The 23,211-nt window shown below is 47.6% G+C and overlaps 1 protein-coding gene across 1 annotated transcript in view; it reads left to right on the top strand.

The window, feature by feature from the left end:
- The window catches only part of LOC126237517 (uncharacterized), a 213,678-nt gene that overhangs the window by 25,868 nt on the left and 164,599 nt on the right, over positions 1-23,211 (top strand). The window contains exon 2 of the mRNA XM_049947687.1: positions 9,677-9,791. Within this exon, the coding sequence (XP_049803644.1) occupies positions 9,679-9,791 (113 nt within the window). The 5' untranslated portion in view covers positions 9,677-9,678. The remainder of the gene's footprint in view (positions 1-9,676; positions 9,792-23,211) is intronic.

Here is a 23,211-nt window from a genome sequence, read left to right as displayed (position 1 = left end):
CGTGTCACTCCGTACTTTCCGTGTGCAAGTTCCATCCGTATCCAGAAGAATGGAGTCCCACAGGGCTCTGTATTGAGTGACTCTCTATTTTAGTGGCCATTAACGGTCTAGCAGCAGCTGTCGGGCCCTCCGTGTCAGTCTCTGTATGCAGACGACTTTTGCATTTTGTACTGCTGCTCCAGTACTGTTGTTGCTGAGCGGCACATCCAGGGAGCCATCCACAAGGCGCAGTCATGGGCTCTAGCCCACGGTTTCCAGTTTTCGTCCGCAAAGTCGTGTGTCGTGCACTTCAGTCGGCGTCGTACCGTTCGTCCTGAACACACACTTTCTTAATGATCCACTCGATGTAGTGGAGATGTACCAATTCCTAGGACTGGTTTTCGACACTCGATTGACTTGGTTCCCTCATCTGTGTCAGCTTAAGCAGAAGTGCTGGCAGCACCTCAATGCCCTCCATTGCCTGAGCAAAACCAATTGGGGTGCAGATTGCTGTATGCTGCTGCAGCTCTACAGAGCCCTTGTCCAATCCCGAACTGATTATGGGAGTGTGATTTATTGTTCAGCAGCGCCTTCAGCATTGCATTTACTCGACCCTGTGCACCACTGTGGGGTTTGATTAGCGACAGGAGCTTTTGGACGGATTGGGTGACCAGTGTACTGGTGGAGGCCAGTGTCCCTCCACTGCAGATCAGACATACACAACTGCTCTCCAGTTACCGAGCACACATTCGTAGTTCCCCTGAGCATCTGAATTACCGTCTCTTTTCCTGTGCACGGTAGTCCATCTCTTGCATCGGCAGCCAGATCGGTGCTAATGACTGCAGTTTGTGTGCAGTCCCTTCTCTCTGAACTGGAGTCCTTCCCTTTACCACTTCTACTTGCAGTCCATTCATGTACGCCTCCATGGTGTACGCCTTGGCCACAGTCTTTCCTGGTACTTTCGCATGGCCCTCAGGACTCCATTAACCCTACCAATCTCCACTGTCACTTCCTCTTGATTCTTGATGTGTTCAGAAACTCTGAAGTTGTTTACACCAACTGCTCAATTTCTGATGGTCACGTAGGCTTTGCATATGTTCATGGAGGATATATAGAGCAGCACTCCTTGCCAGCTGGCTGCAGTGTTTTCGCTGTAGAGCTGGCGCCATATCTCGTGCTCTTGAGTACATCCACTCGTGCCCTGGAAAGTTATTTCTCCTGTGTGCTAACTCATTGAGCAGCCTACAAGCTATCGACCAGTGCTACCCTTGCCACCCTCTGGTAGCATCCATTCAGGAGTCCATCTATGCCCTGGAACAGTCCTGCCGTTCAGTGGTGTTTGTGTGGACCTCAGGACATGTCGGAATCCCCGGCAAAGAACTTGCCGACAGGCTGGCCAAAGAAGTGACACTGAAACCGCTTCTGGAGATAGGCATCTCCAAAGCTGACCTGCATTCTGTCTTAAACCGCAGGGTTTTTCGGCTTTGGGAGACGGAATGGCATAACAGCATGCACGACAAACTGCGTGTCATTAAGGAGACTATGAATGTGTGGAAGTCTTCCATGCAGACCTCTCACAGGGAATCAGTTGTCCTCTGCCGGCTCCACATTGGCCAAACGTGGCTAACGCACTGTAACCTAATCTGTCACGAGGACCCATCTCAGTGTCGCTGTGGCTCCAAAATGACTTATCATCCACCTCTTGCTGGACTGCCCACTTTTAGCCGCTCTGCGGCAGACTTTTAACTTTCCCAGCACCCTGCCATTGGTGTTCGGTGACAATGCCTCCACAGCAGCTTTAGTTTTACATTTTATCTGTGAGAGTGGGTTTTATACTTCTGTGTAGGTTTTAGCGCATGTACTTTGATCCTCTGTGTCTTCCACCCTAGTGCTTTTAGGGTGGAGGTTTTAACGTGTTGCAGAGTGACTGACTTTCCCTTATTTATTCTCATGCTTGGCCAGCCACTGTAATCAGCTTCCATGTTGTACACTCTTCTGTTTCTAGTGTCTCTGTTGTTTCCTTGTCCTCCTTTGTTCCTTTTAATATTAGTTACCTTCCCTTCATTCTTGTGGCTTTTTTCTTTCTTTCCATTTGTGTTACATGTTTCGTCAGTTTTATTCTCACTCTTGTGGCATTGTTTCATTAGGGACATGAAACCGATGACCTCATAGTTTGTCCCTTCTCTCTCTTTAAACGAACCAACCAACCTTACCTCATGGCTCATACCCTGTAGTAGACCTAGATGCAAGACCTGTCCCTTACATCCTCCCACCACCACCTACTCCACCAGTCCAGTCACAAACATCACCTATCCCTCCCCCTGCGGGTCCGCGGTAAGAACAGGCCGGGGGAATTCCTGCCTGTCGTAAGAGGCGACTAAAAGGAGTTTCAAACATTTCGGCCTTCAATGTGATGGTCCCCATTGGGGTTTGACCTCCATTTTTCAAAATTCTACAGAAGTATGAGTCTTTTGGGGAAGGACACCTTACGTGGTGTATCATCGGTCCTCAGTGCACTAAGACCTTGACACTCATCATCGTAATGGCGTCGTAACTGCACCCACTGTTCATCAATTTGGGCCTAAACACGTGATGGGTTGCACAGGTTAGGCCTGTAGTGCGTCCCCATCTGCACATTCGATCATGATGGACTTTCCGTGGCACCCGAAATCCAGCACGATAGCCAGCCTGTTGTGGTGGGGTAGTCATGTACCCTCTAGGTTGTAGCTCCCTGACAACACAGGGATTTTACTGCTGATACCTGAGCTGCACCCTCCCCACTTAAGCCAGGGAGTAGATGCCCGTCTACCTGGGGCATCAGGACTCCCAGCAATGGTCATCCTTCCAGGTGGCCTTGCTGAGGCTGGGTGGCGCCCGTGGGGAGAGCCCCTGGTCGGAGTGGGTGGTATCGGGGCGGATGTTTCGCAGATGAAACGTCAACATGCATCAGGTTGCTCTGCGGCCGCGTCTTCTAAGAGGAAAGGTTCTACCCGCCGGCTTGAGGCGAAATACTTCCCCCGCTATTTAGTCTGTTCTCGGACCGATGGGGGGATGATCGCCACCTCCAAGCCCATGTTCTTTGTACAGCATATAGAGGATATCTTCGGAGAAATGGAGGCTCTTAGTAAAATGCGTTCGGGGTCCATTCTCATAAAGACCACCTCCGCTACACAGTCGGCGGCGCTCCAGGCATGCGACCGACTAGGGGACATCCCAGTGTCCATTGTCTCACATCTGGTGCTCAGTAGGACGCAGGGGATTATTTTCCATCGGGACCTCCTGCTGCAATCTGATGAGCTCAGGGTCAACCTGGAGCGCCGTGGCGTGCATTTTGTCCGGCGAGTCCAGCGCGGCCCCAAAGACCGTCGCGCTGACACTGGGGCCTTTATCCTCGCCTTCGAGGGGGACGTTCTCCCGGAGAAGGTAAAGGTGATGTGCTGCCGGTGCGACGTGCAACCTTAAGTCCCGCCTCCTATTCGATGCTTTCGATGTTTGAGCTTCGGGCACAATGTCGTCACGGTGTGAAGCGGAGCCCCTTTGTGGTGACTGTAGACGTCCTCTTCGTGAGGGACATACATGCACCCCACCACCTCGGTGCATCAATTGTCCTGGCCTCCACTCGCCTAGATCTTTCGACTGCCCCGCATATCAGAAGTAGAAGAAGATACAAGAATTGAAAACCATGGACCATCTGTCTTATTCTGAGGCCAGGCAGAAATATGACTGCCTCCATCCCGTGATGTTGACAATGTCGTTTGCTTCGGTCGTGTCCACTCCTTCTGCAGTATTCTCACCCCTATCCTGTCCCGCCTCTGCCTCCCAAATCCCTCCCTTCCAAATCCTCCTCCCTCGCGGCCCCTGCCACCTCAGCCCCAGGGGCCACCCTTCCTCCTCCTCCTCCTCCTCCTCCTGAGAAGTGATCCTCTTCTCAGGCGTCCAACGGGGACACGTTACGGACCCCAGCTTCTGAGGTCCGGCGTTCAAAAAAGGACTGAGAGTGTGAGGACTTTCTTTGGGTCCAACCCCCACAGCCCACCATCCCTGTGACTCATCAGTCTTCCAAGAAGGCCTCAAAGAAGTAGTCTTTATCCCCCTCTCCACCCCAGCACGTTTCGTCTGATGCTCCATCTGACAGTCACTGCTCCCGGCCGTCCTCAGTTTCGCCCGGACGCTGTGCTGCCAGGTGCTCAGCTGGCCTGTTGTCGGCGTACGATGCTGCCCCTCCTGTGCAATCCAGGAATGTCTGCTGGCGACGACTCGATGGAACAGGATCGGCCTCCTGATGTTCCCTCGAAACCCGGCCCTCCGCGGCTGTCGAGGTGACCAGCTCTTCACCCGTTCCGTTCCCCCTTTCTCAGATTTGCAATGGCTCTGTTACATTGGAACATAAGAGGTATTTGATCTAATCGGGAGGAATTAAAACTGCTCCTCTGCCTGCACTGTACGCTCGTCATTGGTCTCCAGGAAACGAAGTTACGCCCAACTGACCGTGTTGCTTTTACCCACTATACCTCCGAGCGATCTGGCCTAAACCCTGTGGATAGTATTCCAGCTTATGGTGGGGTCATGTTGCTCATTCGGGACGATATCTATTACCATCCCATCCCATTGACCACCCCACTCCAAGCAATAGCTGTCCGTATTACTCTTTCTGCCTTTATGTTTTCTGTTTGTACCGTCTACACTCCATCGTCATCCGCAGTTAGTCGGGCTGCAATGATGCATTTGATTGCTCAGCTTCCTCCGCTGTTTTTATTGTTTGGCGTTTTCAATGCCCATCATCCCCTTTGGGGTTCTCCTGCATCCTGTCATAGAGGCTCCCTCTTAGTGGATGTTTTCAACCATCTCAATCTTGTCTGCCTCAATACTGGCACCCCAACTTTCCTCTCGGACTCTACTCATACCTACTCCCACTTGGACCTCTCGATCTGTTCTACCACTCTTGCCCGTCGGTTCGAGTGGTATGTCCTTTCTGACACCTATTCTGCGACCATTTCCTCTGTGTCGTTTTTCTCCTGCCTCACACCCCATCCCCACGTCCTTCGAGCTGGAACATACCGAAAGCTGACTGGGGACTTGACTCCTCCCTGGCGACCTTTCCGGACCAAGATTTTCTCAGCTGTGACAGTCGGGTCCAATACCTCATGGCTGTTGTCATCAATGCTGCCGAACGTTCCATTCCTCGTACTACCTCTTCTTCACGTCACGTTTCAGTCCCCTGGTGGAATGAGGTTTGCAGAGACGCTATCCGTGCTTGACGACGTGCTTTACGCACCTTTCGCCGCCATCCTACGCTGGCGAATTGTATTGATTACAAACGACTCTGAGCGCAATGCCGTACTGTCATCAAAGACAGCAAAAAAGCTTGTTGGGCCTCTTTCACCAGCTCCTTTAACTGTTTTACTCCCTCTTCTGTCATCTGGGGTGCCCTGCACTGGCTGTCGGGCATTAAGGCCCACTCCTCGGTACCTGGCCTGACCTCAGGTAATGAGGTCCTTGTTGATCCTGTGGCTGTCTCCAACACCTTCGGCCGGTTTTTCGCGGAGGTTTCAAGCTCCGCCCATTACCACCTTGCCTTCCTTCCCAGGAAAGAGGCAGAAGAGGCTCGGTGACTTTCCTTCCACTCGCTGAATCTGGAAACTTATAATGCCCCCTTTACTATGCGGGAACTCGAATGTGCACTTGCACTGTCCCGGTCCTCTGCTCCGGGGCCAGATGCCATTCATGTTCAGATGCTGGCACACCTTTCTCTGGCGGGCAAAAGCTTCCTTCTTCGTACCTACAATCGCGTCTGGACTGAAGGTCAGGTCCCCATGCGTTGGCGTGACGCCGTCGTTGTTCCTATACCCAAACCCGGGAAGGAAAGACACCTTCCTTCTAGTTACCGGCCCATTTCTTACAAGCTGTGTCTGTAAGGTGATGGAGCGCATGGTTAATGCTCGGTTAGTCTGGATTCTTGAATCTCGACGGCTACTTACCAATGTCCAATGCGGCTTTCGTCGCCGCCGCTCCGCTGTTGACCATCTTGTGACCTTGTCGACATTCATCATGAACAACTTTTTGCGAAGGCGCCAAACGGTAGCCGTGTTCTTCGATTTGGAGAAGGCTTATGATACCTGTTGGAGAGGAGGTATCCTCCGCACTATGCACAGGTGGGGCCTACGCGGTCGCCTGCCCCTTTTTATTGATTCCTTTTTCACGGATCGAAAGTTTAGGGTACGTGTGGGTTCCGTGTTGTCCGATGTCTTCCTCCAGGAGAACGGAGTGCCTCAGGGCTCCGTCTTGAGCGTAGCCCTTTTTGCCATCGCGATCAATCCAATTATGGATTGCATTCCACCTAATGTCTCAGGCTCTCTCTTTGTCGATGACTTCGCGATCTACTGCAGTGCCCAGAGAACATGCCTCCTGGAGCGCTGCCTTCAGCGTTGTCTAGACAGCCTATACTCATGGAGCGTGGAAAATGGCTTCCGGTTCTCTGAAGAGAAGACGGTTTATATCAACTTTTGGCGATATAAAGCGTTCCTTCCGCCATCCTTACATCTCGGTCCCGTTGTTCTCCCATTTGTGGAAACAACTAAGTTTCTAGGGCTCACATTGGACAGGAAACTTTGTTGGTCTCCGCATGTCTCTTATTTGGCGGCCCGTTGTACACGTTCCCTTAATGTCCTCAGAGTTCTTAGTGGTTCATCTTGGGGAGCGGATCGCACTGTCCTGCTTCGCTTGTATCGGTCCATAGTCCGACCGAAGCTGGATTATGGGAGCTTCGTCTACTCATCTGCTCGGCCATCCCTCTTATGCCGTCTCAACTCCATCCACCATCGGGGGTTACGTCTTGCGACCGGGGCCTTCTACACTAGTCCTGTCGAGAGTCTTTATGCTGAAGCTGCCGAATTACCATTGACCTACCAGCGCGACGTACTGCTGTGTCGGTATGCCTGCCGGCTATTGTCAATGCCCGACCACCCCTCTTATCAGTCCTTCTTCGCCGATTCTCTCGACCGTCAGTACGGGTTGTATGTGTCTGCCCTGCTGCCCCCTGGAGTCCACTTTCGTCACCTGCTTCGACAATTGGATTTTGCCCTCCCTACCACCTTCAGAGAGGGTGAGAGCTCGACACCACCTTGGCTCCAGGCTCCGGTTCACATTTATCTTGACCTCAGCTCGCCCCCGAAGGAGGGTACTCCGGATGCAGTGTATTGGTCACAGTTTGTCGAACTTCGTGCGCGACTCAGCAGTAACACCTTTACTTACACTGAAGGCTCCAAAACTGACGATGGTGTCGACTGTGCCTTTGTCGTCGGGGACGTCACCTTTAAATACCTGCTCCTCGACCAATGTTCCAGCTTTACGGCCGAGCTTTTTGCTCTTTATCAGGCCGTTCAGTATGTCTGCTGCCACCGCTATTCTCCGTATGTACTCTGCTCTGATTCACTTAGTGCTCTTCAGAGCCTTGGAGCTCCCTATCCGGTCCATCCCTTGGTGCAACGGATCCAGCAGTCCCTCCATTCTTTCGCTGATAATGGTTCTCCTGTCAGCTTTCTGTGGGTTCCCAGACATGTAGGAGTGCCTGGGAATGAGGCTGCAGATGCTGCAGCCAAGGCTGCAGTCCTCCTGCCTCGGCCAGCCTCCCATTGTGTCCCGTCATCTGACGTTCGTGGGGTTGTTTGTAAGAGGCTTGTGTCGTTGTGGTGGGATGCTTGGTCATCCCTCCAAGGAAACAAGCTCTGGGCAGTAAAACCGCTCCCAACTGCTTGGACAACCTCCTCCCGACCATCTCGGCGAGAAGAGGTCCATCTGACCAGGTTGCGGATTGGGCATTGCGGGTTTAGCCACCGCTACCTGCTCTCCGGTGACCCAGCCCCGCAGTGCCCTTGTGGTCAAGCATTAACAGTGCGCCATGTTTTATTGTCGTGCCCCCGCTTTAGTCAATGTCGTGTTGTCCTGTCTCTGCCATCTATCTTACCGGAAATTTTAGCTGATGGCACTCGAGCTGCTGCGAGTGTTCTTCGTTTTATTACTTTGACAGACTTGTCCAAAGACATCTAACTCTTTTAATTATTTTATCTGCGTCTTTGTAATAACTTCCTGGTGTTCCCCCGCTTGAGTTTCACCAGATTATATGTGCACTTACATTTGTGATTAGGCGCTAATGACTGAAGTAGTTGAGCGCCCTAAAACTCCCACACAAAAAAAAAAAAAAAAAAAAACCACCTATCTTGTCAGAGGCCTGTGAAAGCAGTCATGTGGTCTACAGGCTAAGCTGCATACACTGTGCTCCATTCTATGTGGGCACAACAACCAAGAAGCTGAAACTTCCTGGCAGATTAAAACTCGGGACCTTAGCCTTTTGCGGGCAAGTGCTCTACCATCTGAGCTACAGAAGCACGATTCACACCTTGTTCTCACAGGTTTATTTCTGCCAGTGCCTCGTCCCCTGCCTTCTGAACTTTATAGAAGCTCTCGTGCGAGCCTTGCAGAACTAGCACACCTGAAAGGAAGGATATTGCAGAGACATGGCTTAGCCACAGCTTGGGGAATGTTTCCGCTTCTGTAAAGTTTGGAAGGTAGAAGACGAGGTACTGGCAGAAGTAAACCTGTGAGGATGGGGAGAGAGTCGTACTTGGGTAGCTCAGATGGTAGAGCACTTGCCCGCTAAAGGCAAAGATCCCAAATTCGAGTCTCTGTCCGGCACATAGTTTTAATCTACCAGGTAGTTTCGTATCAGCCCACACTCCGCTGCAGAGTGAAAGTCTGTCAACAAGCTGTCTGTCCGCATGAGTGGCCACAGACAAACTGTGACCAAGAAACAACTGGACCACCCTGTTGCTGAACACGCTGCCAAACGTGACATCCCTGATCTCAATGACTGCTTCACAGCCTGTGCCATATGGATCCTTCCCACCAACAACAGCTGTTCTGAACTGCGCAGGTGGGAACTTTCTCTGCAATACATCCTACGTTCCCGTAACCCTCTTGGCTTCAACCTTAGTCAGTCACTGTCCTCATCCATCCAGCCCCTTTCCTTTCCCATTCCAGCACTACAGTTGTCAACACCCAGTGTTTCGCTTTCTCTCCTTTTCTGCTACTCCCCCCCCCCCCCCCCCTACACCCTCCCACCCTTCCTTCCCCATCTCTCCCCTGCCCTCAGTCTAAGCTGAAGCATCTCCCATCATGCACTGGTGCTGCTGTGCACAGTGTGGTTTCAGTGGCCTGAGACTGCAGTCTCTCTCTCTCTCTCTCTCTCTCTCTCTCTCTCTCTCTCTCTCTCTCTCTGTGTGTGTGTGTGTGTGTGTGTGTGTGTGTGTGTGTGTGTGTGTGTGTGTGTAATTGCGAGTCTTTTTGTTGTGTCTACCTGCGACTCAGCATCACTGCTATTTGGTGAGTAGCAACATTCCTTCTTGTAATATTTTTATGGGCTCATGATACTATTTTACTAAACAAATAAAGTTGTTGAAAAAGATCCTTCGAAAGGAGTACGGCCAGTTTCATTTCCTGTCCTTTTGCTGACCTTGTCCTTGGTTTTTGTTCCCTCCTTCCTCTCATAATCTAAATAATAATGCTGCAGCAAATAAAACTAATACTTGTTAATGTAATATTTCAGAATATTTGTAATAGAGTAATAATTTCATTGTGTGTTTTAATTCACGAATTCAAAATACTTATTTGAATATTTAGTTATCATAATTATCTCTTGCAGATATGGCCCTGTTCGTATTCTGGACCAGCGCTTTCATCTTGTGTGTACAACCGTTGATAAGTTGTGCTAAAGGCACTGTGGAAACAGCACTGATTGACCCATTTGACATGGGAAGGTATTATTATGGATAAACTATAACAATATACATCAGTTACATAGTAGAGCACCTACAATTAAATAATTTGGACTGTGAAAGAGAGACACTGATGTGACGAGTCACAGTGCACAACCTAATAATTTGTCGGACCTCCTTTTGCCTACTGTAGTGCGGTAAGTCAACTCGGTGTGGACTCGTCAAACTGTCGGAAGTCCCCTGTATAAATACTGAGCTGTGCTGTATGTAGCCTTCTGTAATGCCCAAACTGTCAAGAATGTTCTCCAAACTGACTGCAAACAGTTGTTTTCTGGTGAAATAGGGCATTGTCATCCACAAAAATTCCATCGCTGTCTGGTAACGTAAAATCCACAAATGGGTACAAATGGTCTCAAAGTAGCCGACCTTAACCATTTGCAGTCAATGATCTGTTCAGCTGGACCAGACGACCCGCTCCATTCCGTGTAAACACAGCCCACACCGTTACGGAGCCACCACCAGCTTGCACAGTGCCTTGTTGACTACTTGGCTCCACATTTTCACGGTGTCTACATCACACTCAAACCCTACTTATTGAATCCGGGATGTGTGCGACTGGGCTACATTGTTTCAGCTGTCTAGGGACCGACCGACCGACACGATCGCGAGCACGGGGAGGTGCTGCAGGCGATGTCGTGCTGTCGGCGGTAGCACTCGTCCATCTTCTGCTGCTGTAGCCCACAGGTGCCAGATTTTGCCGCACTGTCCTAATGAGCACGATTGTCGTACATCCTGTGTTGACTTTATTTCGTGCAATGTTGCTTGTCTGTCAGCACTGACAACAGTAAGCAAATGACACTCTCGACGCTACGGATCTCAAAATAATGAACCGTCTTACGATGTCTGAAGTGAAGTGCCCTCTGGGTCTAGCTCCAACTACCGATCTGCTTTCAGAGTCTCTTAATTCCTCAGGTGGCCGTAATCACATCGGAAACATTTTGTATGAATCACGTAAGTACAAATGACAGCTCTGCAAATGCACTGCTCTTTTATACCTGGTATACACAATACCACCACTGTCCATACAAGTGCACATCACTGTCACCTCAGTGTACACCACTTCACAAAGCAGTGCTGCAGCTCAAAGAATGAGGCACCAGTGTAGCTTTTGGAACTTTTCAGTGAAGTTAATACACGTCCCATAATTTATTTTAGCTAAACCGTATCCATTTTTCCCTGTGTTACTTCCTCATTTGTGGAAGATAATTTACTGTGTGGATCAAATTGAGAAGCTATTAATGAAATATTAATATTATAAATAAAATACTATGTGAAAGTGGAGATCAATTTTTCCAAGAGCCGTCATGACTTTCAAAAACAATTGGATGTCATTCCAAATTGTGCACGATGTGTTTAGGTTTTACTTGAAAGAAATAAAATTAATGGAAGAGGCTCACTGTGTAGTAATTTCGGTAGGGAATTATCTGTGTTCACAAATGACTGACGATAACATCTGTTTCCGATGTGCTTGCAGAGTATATTCACTTTGTGTCGTGCAAGAAATGCCATATACACTTGAATCAGATCGTGGTCTGTGTAATCTACAGGGTAATCTAGAAGAAACTGGACAAAAATGTTACTTTTGGAATTGGTTCTTTCAAAATTTTTGTGGGTAATCTACGATGTGTGCTGAAGGTGTCTGACGATTTCAGTGTTGTTACTATTACTGTTACCAGAACAGAATTTTGGCTTTTGTGAACATTATGAAATGAAATGGGAATATCAGCCACCGCATGTGCTCAAATTGCCGTGACAGTCACGAAAACAAAAATTTCGTCTGAGAGAGCCTGAAAATTATCTGTATTTGGTGAAACTGGTACAGGTCGTGACATGCTACTTATGATGAATTGATCTTACAGATTTGGAAGAGATGTGTTTAAAGCTCAAACGCACCATCTCTAGATAAATATGTATCATTGTTTAAGAATTAGAGGACTGTATCTTCAAAACTGATATTTTCAGCTTTTTTTTTGTATCTCACAGTAATTGGCTGCACATGCCAAAATGACATGTCTCCATCTATTCTCCGGGCAAGAATAAGTTACTGCATGTGAGTTGCAAGTTTATAGAGACAAGTGTGGGATTGGTAATATGTATCAACATTTACATTCTTCTGACTCCTTAAGGGGATACGGAATCGGATTTTGGGTTAAAAAATCGAATTTTTTTTATTGGCGTATTATATTCTGCCATGTTTCCTCTTTAAAATGACGTATCATACATAGCTCTACTACAATTATAACTATTTTATTTTTATATATTTGTGAGATCGGGTATTGCGCTTTAGTTATACACGTCTCTCGTGGCTGACCATGAACTTTTTGTCAGTACCTTTAAAGTGACATGAATTCAAATATCCCGGTTTCCAGCGACTATTTATACACTAGTTGCCCGAAAATGTTTCTCTCTGGTTTCCTCAAGTTACTCTTTGACTTTGTGGCGGGACTGTTTTGTAAACAGTGTGATATAAGAAAGTAGTTGTTGTTGAGTTATTTCGTATTTAGTGCTTCATTTTTCGCAGTGAAAATGCCTAGAGCTAAAGCAAAAGTATTTAAAAAGCGTGTGAACTGGCAAAAGAAAAGAAATAATGATTCATTAGCAAAGCAAAGCAGTTCATCATCATCACTGTTGGAAAATGTGAACCCACTTATTACTGATTTGCCGAACGAACTTACACCAAATGAAAACAGTGCTTCTCATAAAAAACTAAGAGATTTGGAAGAGAAATATAATTTACTTGATAGAGGGAATGAAGTTTTTGAACTCATTGATACGAATATATTGTGTGAAGCTCTTGAAAACAGTTTGTGCTGCAAAAAATGTCATGGAAACGTTTCTCTGAAAGTAGAATCCCATGTTGGCCTGGCTGCCCAGTTTAACTTAATATGCAGTGTTTGTAAATACAGCTGTAAGTTTCCAAGTTCGGTTTCAGTAACTGTAAATAATGGATACAAGAAAACTGAACTTTATAGTGTAAATATTAGGTTAGTTTATGGATTGCGAGCAATTGGTAAGGGCAAAGCAGCTGGTGATATGCTATGTGGTGTTCTAAATCTTCCAAGTGCACCTTCAAAGTTTGAAGCTTACAATTATGTACTAGGATCTGCAGTTGAAGATGTAGCACAGAAGTCAATGCAGGTTGCTGTGGAAGAAGCAGTGGAAGAAAATGACGGCAGTCGTGACCTCACAGTGGCGTTTGATGGCACGTGGCAGAAAAGGGGCCACACCTCCAACAATGGTGTTGTAACAGCAACTAGTGTTGATACTGGCTAGGTTATTGATGTTGCAATAATGTCTAAATACTGTAGGTGCACAGGCAGGCTGAAAAATGAACACAGTGATGACTGTATTGCTAATTATTATGGTAGTAGTGGTGGCATGGAGGTTGCTGGGGTGAAGAAAATTTTTCATCGCTCTTCACAGTGGTATAATGTTCGCTATGTCAAATATCTGGGAGATGGTGACTCTAAAGCATTCAAAGAAGTTTTGGAAAGCAAACCATATGGGAACAGTGTAAATATAAGCAAACTTGAATGTATAGGACATGTGCAGAAGAGAATGGGTGCCAGGCTGAGAAGGTTAAAATCAGTTATGAAAGGGAAAAAACTAGATGATGGGAAAACCTTGGATGGCAGAGGAAGATTGACTGATTCCATAATAGACCACATTCAGAACTGCTATGGCCTTGCAATCAGGCAAAATACAGGCAATCTTGAAGAAATGAGGAGAGCTATATGGGCTTTATATTTCCACACTGCATCCACGGATGAGCATCCACAACATGGTTTGTGCCCCAAAGGTGAAAACAGCTGGTGTAAATACAATAGGGGACTAACAACAGGAGAGAAATACATTCACCACCACAGTCTACCATCAGCCATCATGGCAGAAATAAAGCCCATTTTCAGAGATCTGGCTGACAGAAGTCTTCTGATGAAATGTCTTCACGGAAAAACGCAGAACCCCAACGAGTGCTTGAATAGTGTGATATGGCATCGTCTCCCAAAAACAGTGTTTGTCGGAATTAATACACTACATTTTGGTGTGTATGATGCTGTGGCAACCTTCAATCTTGGAAATATAACTAAATGCCAGGTCCTTCAAAAGTTGGGTATGTGTGTTGGTTCCCGTACGGTACGTGCTATGTTCTTTTTAGATCAGCACAGACTAAGGCATGCTGATAATATAATCAAGACATTAGTGAAAAAAGCAAGACAGGTGCAGAGGGGTGCCAAAAGAAGACTTGAAGATGATTATGAAGACTGTGAAGGGGGTATTAGCTACGGATCAGGAATGTTTTAATCTTCTTTCTCCGTTTCCCGTAAGTTTACTTTTTACTTCATCTAGGAACATTATCTCAGGTACTGGTCAACCTAGAAGTCTGAAATTTTTATGACGTAGTGACATAGGTCCCTATTACATACTGAAACAACGATTTTTTAATTACTTGATTTACAAAAGACTTAGGGGTGATAGTCTAGTAAAAAGCGATGGAAAAAATTTACTTAAAAATAAATGTACAATATCTCTGTAAGAAAATACTTTGACAATAAACTGTTGTTTCAGTATTGTTGTAACATATGAATGCACATACAGTAAAATTTTTACCTCTCTGTCTCCAGTAGTTTGTGAGAAAATGTTCCCTATAGTAGGCATATATTAACATTGCGGGGATAGGTGATTCCGTATCCCCTTAATTTATGAAGTAAATGTGGAAATAAATTTGTGTGCAGCTCATTTCACATACTACAGTTTTCCTGCGCTTGTACTGCAAGAGAAGTTGGCATCAGCAGACTTTGGGCCATGTTTCTCTTTGGTAAAATGGTAGATTTGGCCATAAGTATCACATACTGTAATCGTAACCGGGCAAGTCTGGGTGAGATTCGGAGTGTTACGTGATGATTGCTAAGGCACTAACATCAATAATATGATCTTCTTCATTCCGGTCAATTTAGCAAAGGGGATAAATTGCACAGATTCCTCTTCATTGACAAAACAGCTGTTCGGTCCTGGTTATTCAGTTTATCTGAGCAAAGATTTTGTGATGTTAACAAACATGCCAAGGAATAAGTAAATTGACTGTTGATTCTAATGATAAAGTACCTATGCAGTCTGACAGAAAATAGTCAAAAAGGAAAGCAAAACAAGAAAAAGCAGTGAGAACAGACAAATGGAGAAGAAATATAAGAAAAATGAATAAACGTCAGGAGAGACATACACACTAACTGCCAAGAACAAAGTGCCAGTGAAGTGTTACATACAGTATAGTCAAGACATTTCACTCACCTCGTGTAGTACACGGAAAGGTGATCATGACAGAATAATATTAAGCGAGGAGTAAGTAACGGATCATATACTGAGCAAAGGTGCTTGTTTTCGTATGTGCAGACATCAAACAGAATGTGTAGATTGAGAAAACGGCGAGGTGTGATGACAAATGGCTTCACCCGCTGTGGGAGGCGCCTTTTTGTTTTGGCATTGTGGCTTGTCGGTAGCACGACTGTCGAAGAGCAACTGCACTCTCCGATAATGAAAAGAAAAGGAGAGATTGTTGTGTGACAAATGAAATATTTTATAATCTCTAGTGTCATGTTGAGCCTTCGAGGTGTATCTTGTAAGTAAAGTTGTGTTCTTCTCAAATTTATGAGTCACTCTAATGACCTGTACGCCCATTGGAAGACGTGTGTTTGTAAAAGGAAAGTAAAGGTCATGCTTTTTCGTGATAAAAGAAGTTATCTTCTTTTGCTCCAATAACATGTGCAGAATATGAAGTAGTGAAGCCTTCCCTTGGCTACACAAGGATTTCAGAGGCAGTGTTTAACAGGACTTTTACTTTGAGCAAATGGGCTGTGGCAACCAGATTAAAAGGGAAAAACCTAAGTTTTTTCATATTAGGTGTATCATACTGCCAGGTACTCCATATCAGTGACCTCACTAGTCATTAGAGACAGTGAGAGAGCAGAATGGGGTGCTCTGCAGAACTCGCTGACTTCGTAGTCAGGTCATTGGGTATCACTTGTCATACATCTGTACACGAGATTTCCACACTCCTAAACATCCCTAGGTCCACTGTTTCCAATATGAAAGTGAGGTGGAAATGTGAGGGGACACGTACAGCAAAAAAGCGTACAGGCCAACCTCATCCGTTGACTGACAGAGACCACTGACAGTTGAAGAGGGTCGTAATGTGTAATAGGCAGAAACCTGTCCAGACCATCACAAAGGAATTCCAAACTGCATCAGGATCCACTGCAAGTACTAAGACAGTTACGCGGGAGGTTAGAACTTGGATTTCGTGGTTGAGCGGCTGCTCATAAGCCTATCGTGGTGGTAAATGCCAAACGACCCATCGCTTGGTGTAAGGAGCATAAACATTGGACAATTGAACAGTGGGAAACTTTCTGTGGAGTGACGAATCACGGTACACAATGTGGCAATCCAATGGCAGGGTGTGGGTATGCTGAATGCCCGGTGAACGTCATCTGCCAGCATCTGTAGTGCCAACAGTAAAATGTGGGGGCTGTGGTGTTATGGTGTGGTCGTGTTTTTCATGGTGGGGGCTTGTGCCCCCTTGTTTTGCATGGCACTGTCACAGCACAGGTGTACATTGATGTTTTAAGCACCTTCTTGCTTCCCACTGTTGAAGAGCAATTCAGGGATGGCGGTTGAATCTTCAAACACGTTCGAGCACCTGTTCATAATGCACGGACTGTGGCAAAGTGGTTACACCACAATAACATCCCTGAAATGGACTAGCCTGCACGGAGTCCTGACCTGAATCCTATAGAACACGTAGTGTATCTGTGCAGTACATAAAGAAAAGACAGCAGCAATACAATTGAATGTTGGTAAGAGAGGTCGTCATTGTCCGTGTATAAGGAGATTGGACGAGGTGACGGAGAGATTATAAAAAACTGTAAAATTGGTTTCTATTGTTCCAGCGTGTTAACGTTAACACATTATTGTGAGATAGTTCTTACCAGGTGATCTGGATATACAGATAACGTGTGACCTGTATAAGAAACTTTGTGAAGAGGAACAACTTACTTCTGAAAAATATTGGCTCTACAGACAAATATTCAATACAGGGTTTAATATAGGCTTTTGTGTACCTAGAAAAGATGTATGCAACCACTGTTACCACTTTCAAAATCTCTGAGGAAATAGAGGGGTGGAGAAAGATCAGCACTGAGAACACCTAAAGAGGAAAGAAGCAGCTAAAGACAAAAAAATGAAATGGAGTGTGTCTGAGCAGGTGACCGTTATTTACTGGCTCTGGAAGCTGCAAGCTGTAAGGTACTGTCCAAGCATCAGTGAGTTTGCTACAAAAAGACTAGCTGTATACAGTCTATCAGTATAAAATAGTGATACCAGGAAATCTAGAAATCCCCAGGATGCTCACAAGTTTTCTGTGGCCACATGCTTGGGTACCACAGGACCCCAGCCTTTGCAGCAATACTTCCTTCTCTCTACTGCAAACCTATACTTCCACTATGCCTTTCCCCTTCCACTTTTCCCCCTGTGGGTCCGGGGGTTAGAATAGGCCCGAGGTATTCCTGCCTGTCTTAAGAGGCGTAATTTGCACCTGCGTCCGGAGACGGACGGTTCCACGACTTCTGTTTGTGGTCATTTTGGTTTTTCACTTATTCTCGTTTCTTCCTTCCTTTCTTTGGTTCCTTTCTTTGTCCTTCTTCCTCGCACTGTCTTCCTTACTTTTTCCCTTGCCTTCTGCTCCTTGCCTTCTACTCCACCCTCTGGTCTCCGCCTCGGCGTTTGAGACAGTCTGTCCTCCCTCTCGCTATCTCCCTTCTTTTTTCCTCTTCTTTCCTCCCTGTGCATGCCTGAAGGCCGACCCATGCGTTCGCACACGTAGCTGGTGACAAGGTAACGCGTAATTCCCCGCCCTGGGTAGACAAGTAAGGCACGCACGTACCCCCTGGTAAAGGCCAGGCCTGGGGAGGGGTGATCGCCTGAGCTGACACCTTCCAACCGTGCCGATTGGTCCCTCCGTCCATTTCTCGGGAGGTGTGACGTGGGGTGTAAACATTCACCTAAGGCGGGAGCACCCTCTGAGAGGATCCCCACAAGGAAGGAGTGCGCCATCGGAGATGCTGGCAGTCGTGGGGGATTCATCCACAATGGATTTCTCTTCTTCTCTCTCGACTTCTACCCAAAAACAGGAACTTGACCAGCCACGAGTAACAAAAGTTCTACCGCCTGCCCCACAGTTCCTCGTAGTTTCTAGATCTGTGGACGGAAAGGATTGTTCATCTGTCAACCCTTCCGTTATTCAGAAGAGCATAGATGCCATAGCTGGACCTGTCAAGTCTTGTACCAGGAGTACCTCGTTGTTGGAAACTGAGAGCGCCTTTCAGGGACAAAAACTGCTTCGGCCCACACTCCTGTACACGTTCCCTGTCCGGGTGGAGGCTCACCGCACTTTGAATTCGTCGCGTGGTGTGGTATATACTAGAACACTTGACAAATTGACTGACGAGGAGATTCAGTCTTTCCTCGCTGAGTAGGGCGTGATGGCTGTCCATAGGGTCATGAAAAAGGTCTGCAATGACCTTGTACTGACCCGGACACTTTTCTTGACCTCTGATAATGTTCAGCTGCCGTCGCGCATCAAAGTGGGCTATGAGGTTATTTCTGTTCGCCCCTATGTCCCGACCCTTACACGCTGCTGTGTGTGAACTGTCAGGGTGACCATGCAGCGTCCTCACGCGACTGTCCCATCTACAAGGAAGAACGCTATATGTTGGAAATTCGGGTCAAAGAGAAAGTGTCCACCTCAGCTGCTCGCAAGCTATTTGCTAGTAGGAAGCCCACGCTGCTCCCAGTGGGGAAATACAGTACTGTCCTCGCCTCTCCTCGGACTACCAGGGAGGTGGCGACGCAGACATGCGATCTGACCTTTAGCACTACGGTTGTCCGTTCGGGCAGTGCTAAGATCGCCCGGTCAACGTCTCCTCTTCCTCCTGCCACCCATACGACACAAGCACCTTCATCAGCTTCTGCCAAGGCGAAGACCCAGAAGTCAGATGCACGGGCCTTCAAGAAGGAACCGTCCCGTGTAGACTTCCTACGTACCTCGGAACTTCCAGCCATCGACCAGTACTTCGACTAAACGACCTTCCAAGAAGGCTCATAGGAAGCAAAGTTAACCTCCGCCACAGCACGTTTCTTCTCCTGCGCCACCCAGCGGTTGCCGCCTCAGGCCGTCATCCGTTTCACCTGGCCGCACCGCTGGTAGCCGAACATCTGGCTGTTCACCGACGAAGGAAGCTCCCCCTCCCGACCATCTTAACATGGTCGCCAGCATACCTATTGAAAAAATGGACGATGACACTTCGCCTATTGATAGCGGCAGCAGTGCTTGCTCGGAGCCAGGCCCTCAGCGGCATTCGAGGTAACCACTTCTTGCTTCTCCTTTTTCTTTTTCTTCTCACGATGGCACTTCTTCATTGGAATATTCGCGGCATTCGCTCCAACCGAGAGGACTGAAAGTTGCTGCTACGCTTGCACTGTCCGCTCGTCGTAGCTCTCCAGGAAACGAAGCTACGCCCATGCGATCAAATTGACTTGGCACACTATACCACTGTGCGTTTTGACTTACCCCCTGTGGCAGGTATTCCGGCCCAAGGAGGGGTTATGTTGCTGGTCCGGGATGATATCTAAGACGATCCCATCACATTGCACACTGATCTGCAGGCAGTTGTCGTCCGATTTACTCTCCCCACTTACACATTTTCCATTTGTACTGTTTACACTCCATCATCGTCTGCCGTTACTAGGGCAGACATGATGCAAATTATTGCTCAGCTACCTGCACCATTTTTGTTGACTGGAGACTTCAATGCCCACCATACCCTTTGGGGCTCTCCAGCATCCTGCCCAAGAGGCTCCCTGTTAGCAGACCTTTTCAACCAACTCAATCTTGTCTGCCTCAATAGTGGCACACCTACTTTTCTTTCGGACACATCTCACACCTATTCTCATTTAGACCTCTCTATACGTACTACCCAACTTGCACACCGGTTTGAGTGGTACGCACTTTCTGATATGTATTCGAGCGACCACTTCTCTTGTGTTATCCATCTCCTGCCTCATACCGCATCTCGATGCTCAAGTAGTTGGAACATCGGAACATCTCCAAAGCAGACTGGGGCTCTTCTCTTCCAGGGTGACATTTCGGGATCAAGACTTCGCAAGCTGCTATAGTCAGGTCGCTCACCTCACGGAAGTCATTCTCACTGCTGCTGAATCTTCCATCCCTCATACTTCTTCTCCACGTCGCATACCGGTCCCCTGGTGGACCGCAGCGTGTAGACACTATACGTGCTCGTCGACGTGCTTTACGCACCTTTAAACGCCACCCTACGGTGGTGAATTGTATCAATTATAAACGATTACGTGCGCAGTGTCGTCGTGTTATTAAATAAAGCGAGAAAGCCAGCTGGGCTGCTTTCACAAGCACCTTCAACAGTTTTACTCCTTCTTCTGTTGTCTGGGGTAGCCTGCGCCGGCTATCTGGCACTAAGGTGCACTCACCAGTTTCTGGCATGACGGTCGCGAATGACGTCCTTGTGGGCCCTGAGGATGTCTCCAATGCCTTCGGCCATTTTTCGCAGAGGTTTGGAGCTCTATTCATTACCACCCTGCCTTCCTCCCCCAAAAACAGGCAGAGAAGGCTAGGCCACTTAACTTCCGCTCCTCAAATCGTGAAAGTTATAATGCCCCATTCACCATGCGGGAACTCGAACATGCAATTGCCCGGTCACCGTCCTCCGCTCCAGGGTCTGATTCTATTCATATTCAGATGCTGAAGAACCTTTCTTGTGCGGGTAAAGGATTTCTTCTTCATACATGGGGCCTTCCCGATCACTTCCCTCTTTTTATTCGTGCATTTTTAATGGATCGAAAGTTCAGTGTACATGTGGGTTCTGTCCTGTCAGACACCTTTCGCCAGGAGAATGGGGTGCCACAGGGCTCAGTTTTGAGCGTCGCTCTTTTCGCCATAGCGATCAAACCAATAATGGATTGCCTCCCAGCTGATGTACCAGGCTCCCTTTTCGTGGACGATTTTACCATCTATTGCAGTGCGCAGCGTACATGTTTCCTGGAGCGCTGTCTTCAGCGTTGTCTTGACCGTCTTTAATCCTGAAGTGTCGCCAATGGCTTCAGTTTTTCTGCCGAGAAGACGGTCTGTATTAACTTGTGGCGCTACAAAGAGTTTCTCCCACCGTCCTTACATCTCGGTCCCGTTGCTGTCCCATTTGTGGAGACAACAAAATTTTTAGGTCTTACATTTGACAGGAAACTTAGCTGGTCTCCACATGTCATATTTGGCTGCCCGTTGTACCCGTCCTCTAAATGTCCTCCGTGTTCTCAGCGGTATGTCGTGGGGAGCGGATCGAACCGTCCTACCTCGCCTATATCAGTCGATCATCCGCTCCAAGCTGGATTATGGGAGCTTCGTATACTCCCCTGCACGGCCGTCCATCTTACACCGCCTCAACTCGATACAACATCGGGGTTTACGTCTTGCGATCGGAGCGTTCTATACTAGTCCCGTCGAGCGTCGTCATGATGAAGCCGGTGAATTGCCACTAACCTACTGGCGCGATATACTGCTTTGTCGGTATGCCTGTCGGCTGTTGTCAATGCCCGACCACCCATCTTATTGTTCCTTTTTTGACGACTCTCTCGACTGTCAATACAGGTTGTATGGCTCTGCCCTTCTACCCTCTGGAGTACTCTTTCGTCGCCTCCTTCAGCACCTTGGTTTTTCACTCCCTGCAACCTTTAGAGTGAGCGAGAGCCAAACGCCACCTTGGCTCCAGGCTCAGGTTTGCGTTCACCTTGACCTCGGCTCGCTCCCGAAGGAGGTTACCCCCGGTTCGGTATAATGCTCCCGTTTTGTCGAACTTCGTTTGAAGTTGATTAATATGACCTTAATTTATACAGATGGCTCTAAGACCAATGAAGGTGTCGGGTGTTCTTTTATTGTCGGGGCACACAGTTTCAAATACCGGCTCCATGGCCATTGTTCGGTCTTCACAGCTGAGCTATTTGCCCTCTACCAGGCTGTTCTTTACATCTGCCACCACAGACATTCTGCTTATGTCATCTGCTATGATTCCCTGAGTGCCATCCAGAGCCTCAGTGATCCATATCCGGTTCACCTTTTCGTGCACCGGATCGAATGCTGTCTTCAGCAGCTGGCTGAAGACGGTTCTCCCGTTACCTTAATGTGGGTTCCTGGCCATGTCGGTATCCCTGAGAACGAAGCTGCGGATGCCGCGGCCAAGGCTGCGGTCCTCCAGCCTCGGACAGCTTCTTGTTGTGTGCCTTCATCTGATTTTAGCAGGGTCATTTGTCAGCACATTTTATCGCTGTGGAATGCCGATTGGGCTAAACTTACGGACAACAAGCCTCGGGCCTTGAAACCTCTTCCCGCGGCTTGGACTACCTCTTCACGCCCTTCTCGGTGGGAGGAGGTTGTTTTGGCCCGGTTATGAATTGGACACTGCCGGTTGAGCCACCGCCATCTGCTGATGGCTGTGCCGGTGCCGTTCTGCCCATGTGGGCAATTGCTGACGGTATGCCACATTTTAACGTCCTGTCCGACTTTTATTAAACTGCGCGTCGATCTTTGCCTGCCATGTACTCTGGATGCCATTTTAGCGGATGACCCCGGAGCAGCTGCTTGCGTTCTTCGTTTTATCAAATTGACAAATCTGTCTGACATTTGATTATGCCGTTTTTTAATCCTATGCCTGTCTGTCTTTTATAGTATTGTCCCTTTTTGTTGCTGTTTTAACCTTGTGCCTTGCGGTGCATTCCTAATTTAGTCTGGGCGCTAATGACCATTGTAGTTGCGCGCCCTAAAACAAAAAAAAAAAAACCTCCACTTTGTTGGATGGTCTTCCTGGTATATCCCTCTTTGTCCTGGTACATGATTTATGACCCTAGTTTCCTATTTCACTTGTGGTGTTCTCTACACCTTTTCATTAATAAATACATGGTCCCTATTGTTTGGTTTGAGCTGCCACTTTTTCAAAAGTGCAGATCTTGCAGGGAATGTCACCCAATGTGGAGTCTGTTCCACCTTTGTGCATTTCCATTCTGGCACCCTGCCTTTCCATTGAGATGGTATGCTCCGAACGTAGCACGGTAGCGATGCTGTTGGAGTCATAAATTACTGCATGGTGGTGCTCCCCTGACCATAATGGGATCTCATTGTTGATGCCTGATCTGATATCCCCCTCCATGTATGCCGGAGTATGTGCCCATCGTGACTGGAGTACGAAGATTCCGAACAGTGAGTTACTGGACAGATAGCCATTGCTGAGGCTGGGTGGCACCCATGGGGAGAGTGCCCATTTGGAGTGTGTGG

The sequence above is a fragment of the Schistocerca nitens genome, chromosome 2 (genome assembly GCF_023898315.1).
Source record: "Schistocerca nitens isolate TAMUIC-IGC-003100 chromosome 2, iqSchNite1.1, whole genome shotgun sequence".
NCBI lineage: Eukaryota > Metazoa > Arthropoda > Insecta > Orthoptera > Acrididae > Schistocerca > Schistocerca nitens.
The sequence above is the reverse complement of the archived record's forward strand: the minus strand, read 5'-3'. Positions and strand labels throughout refer to the sequence as shown.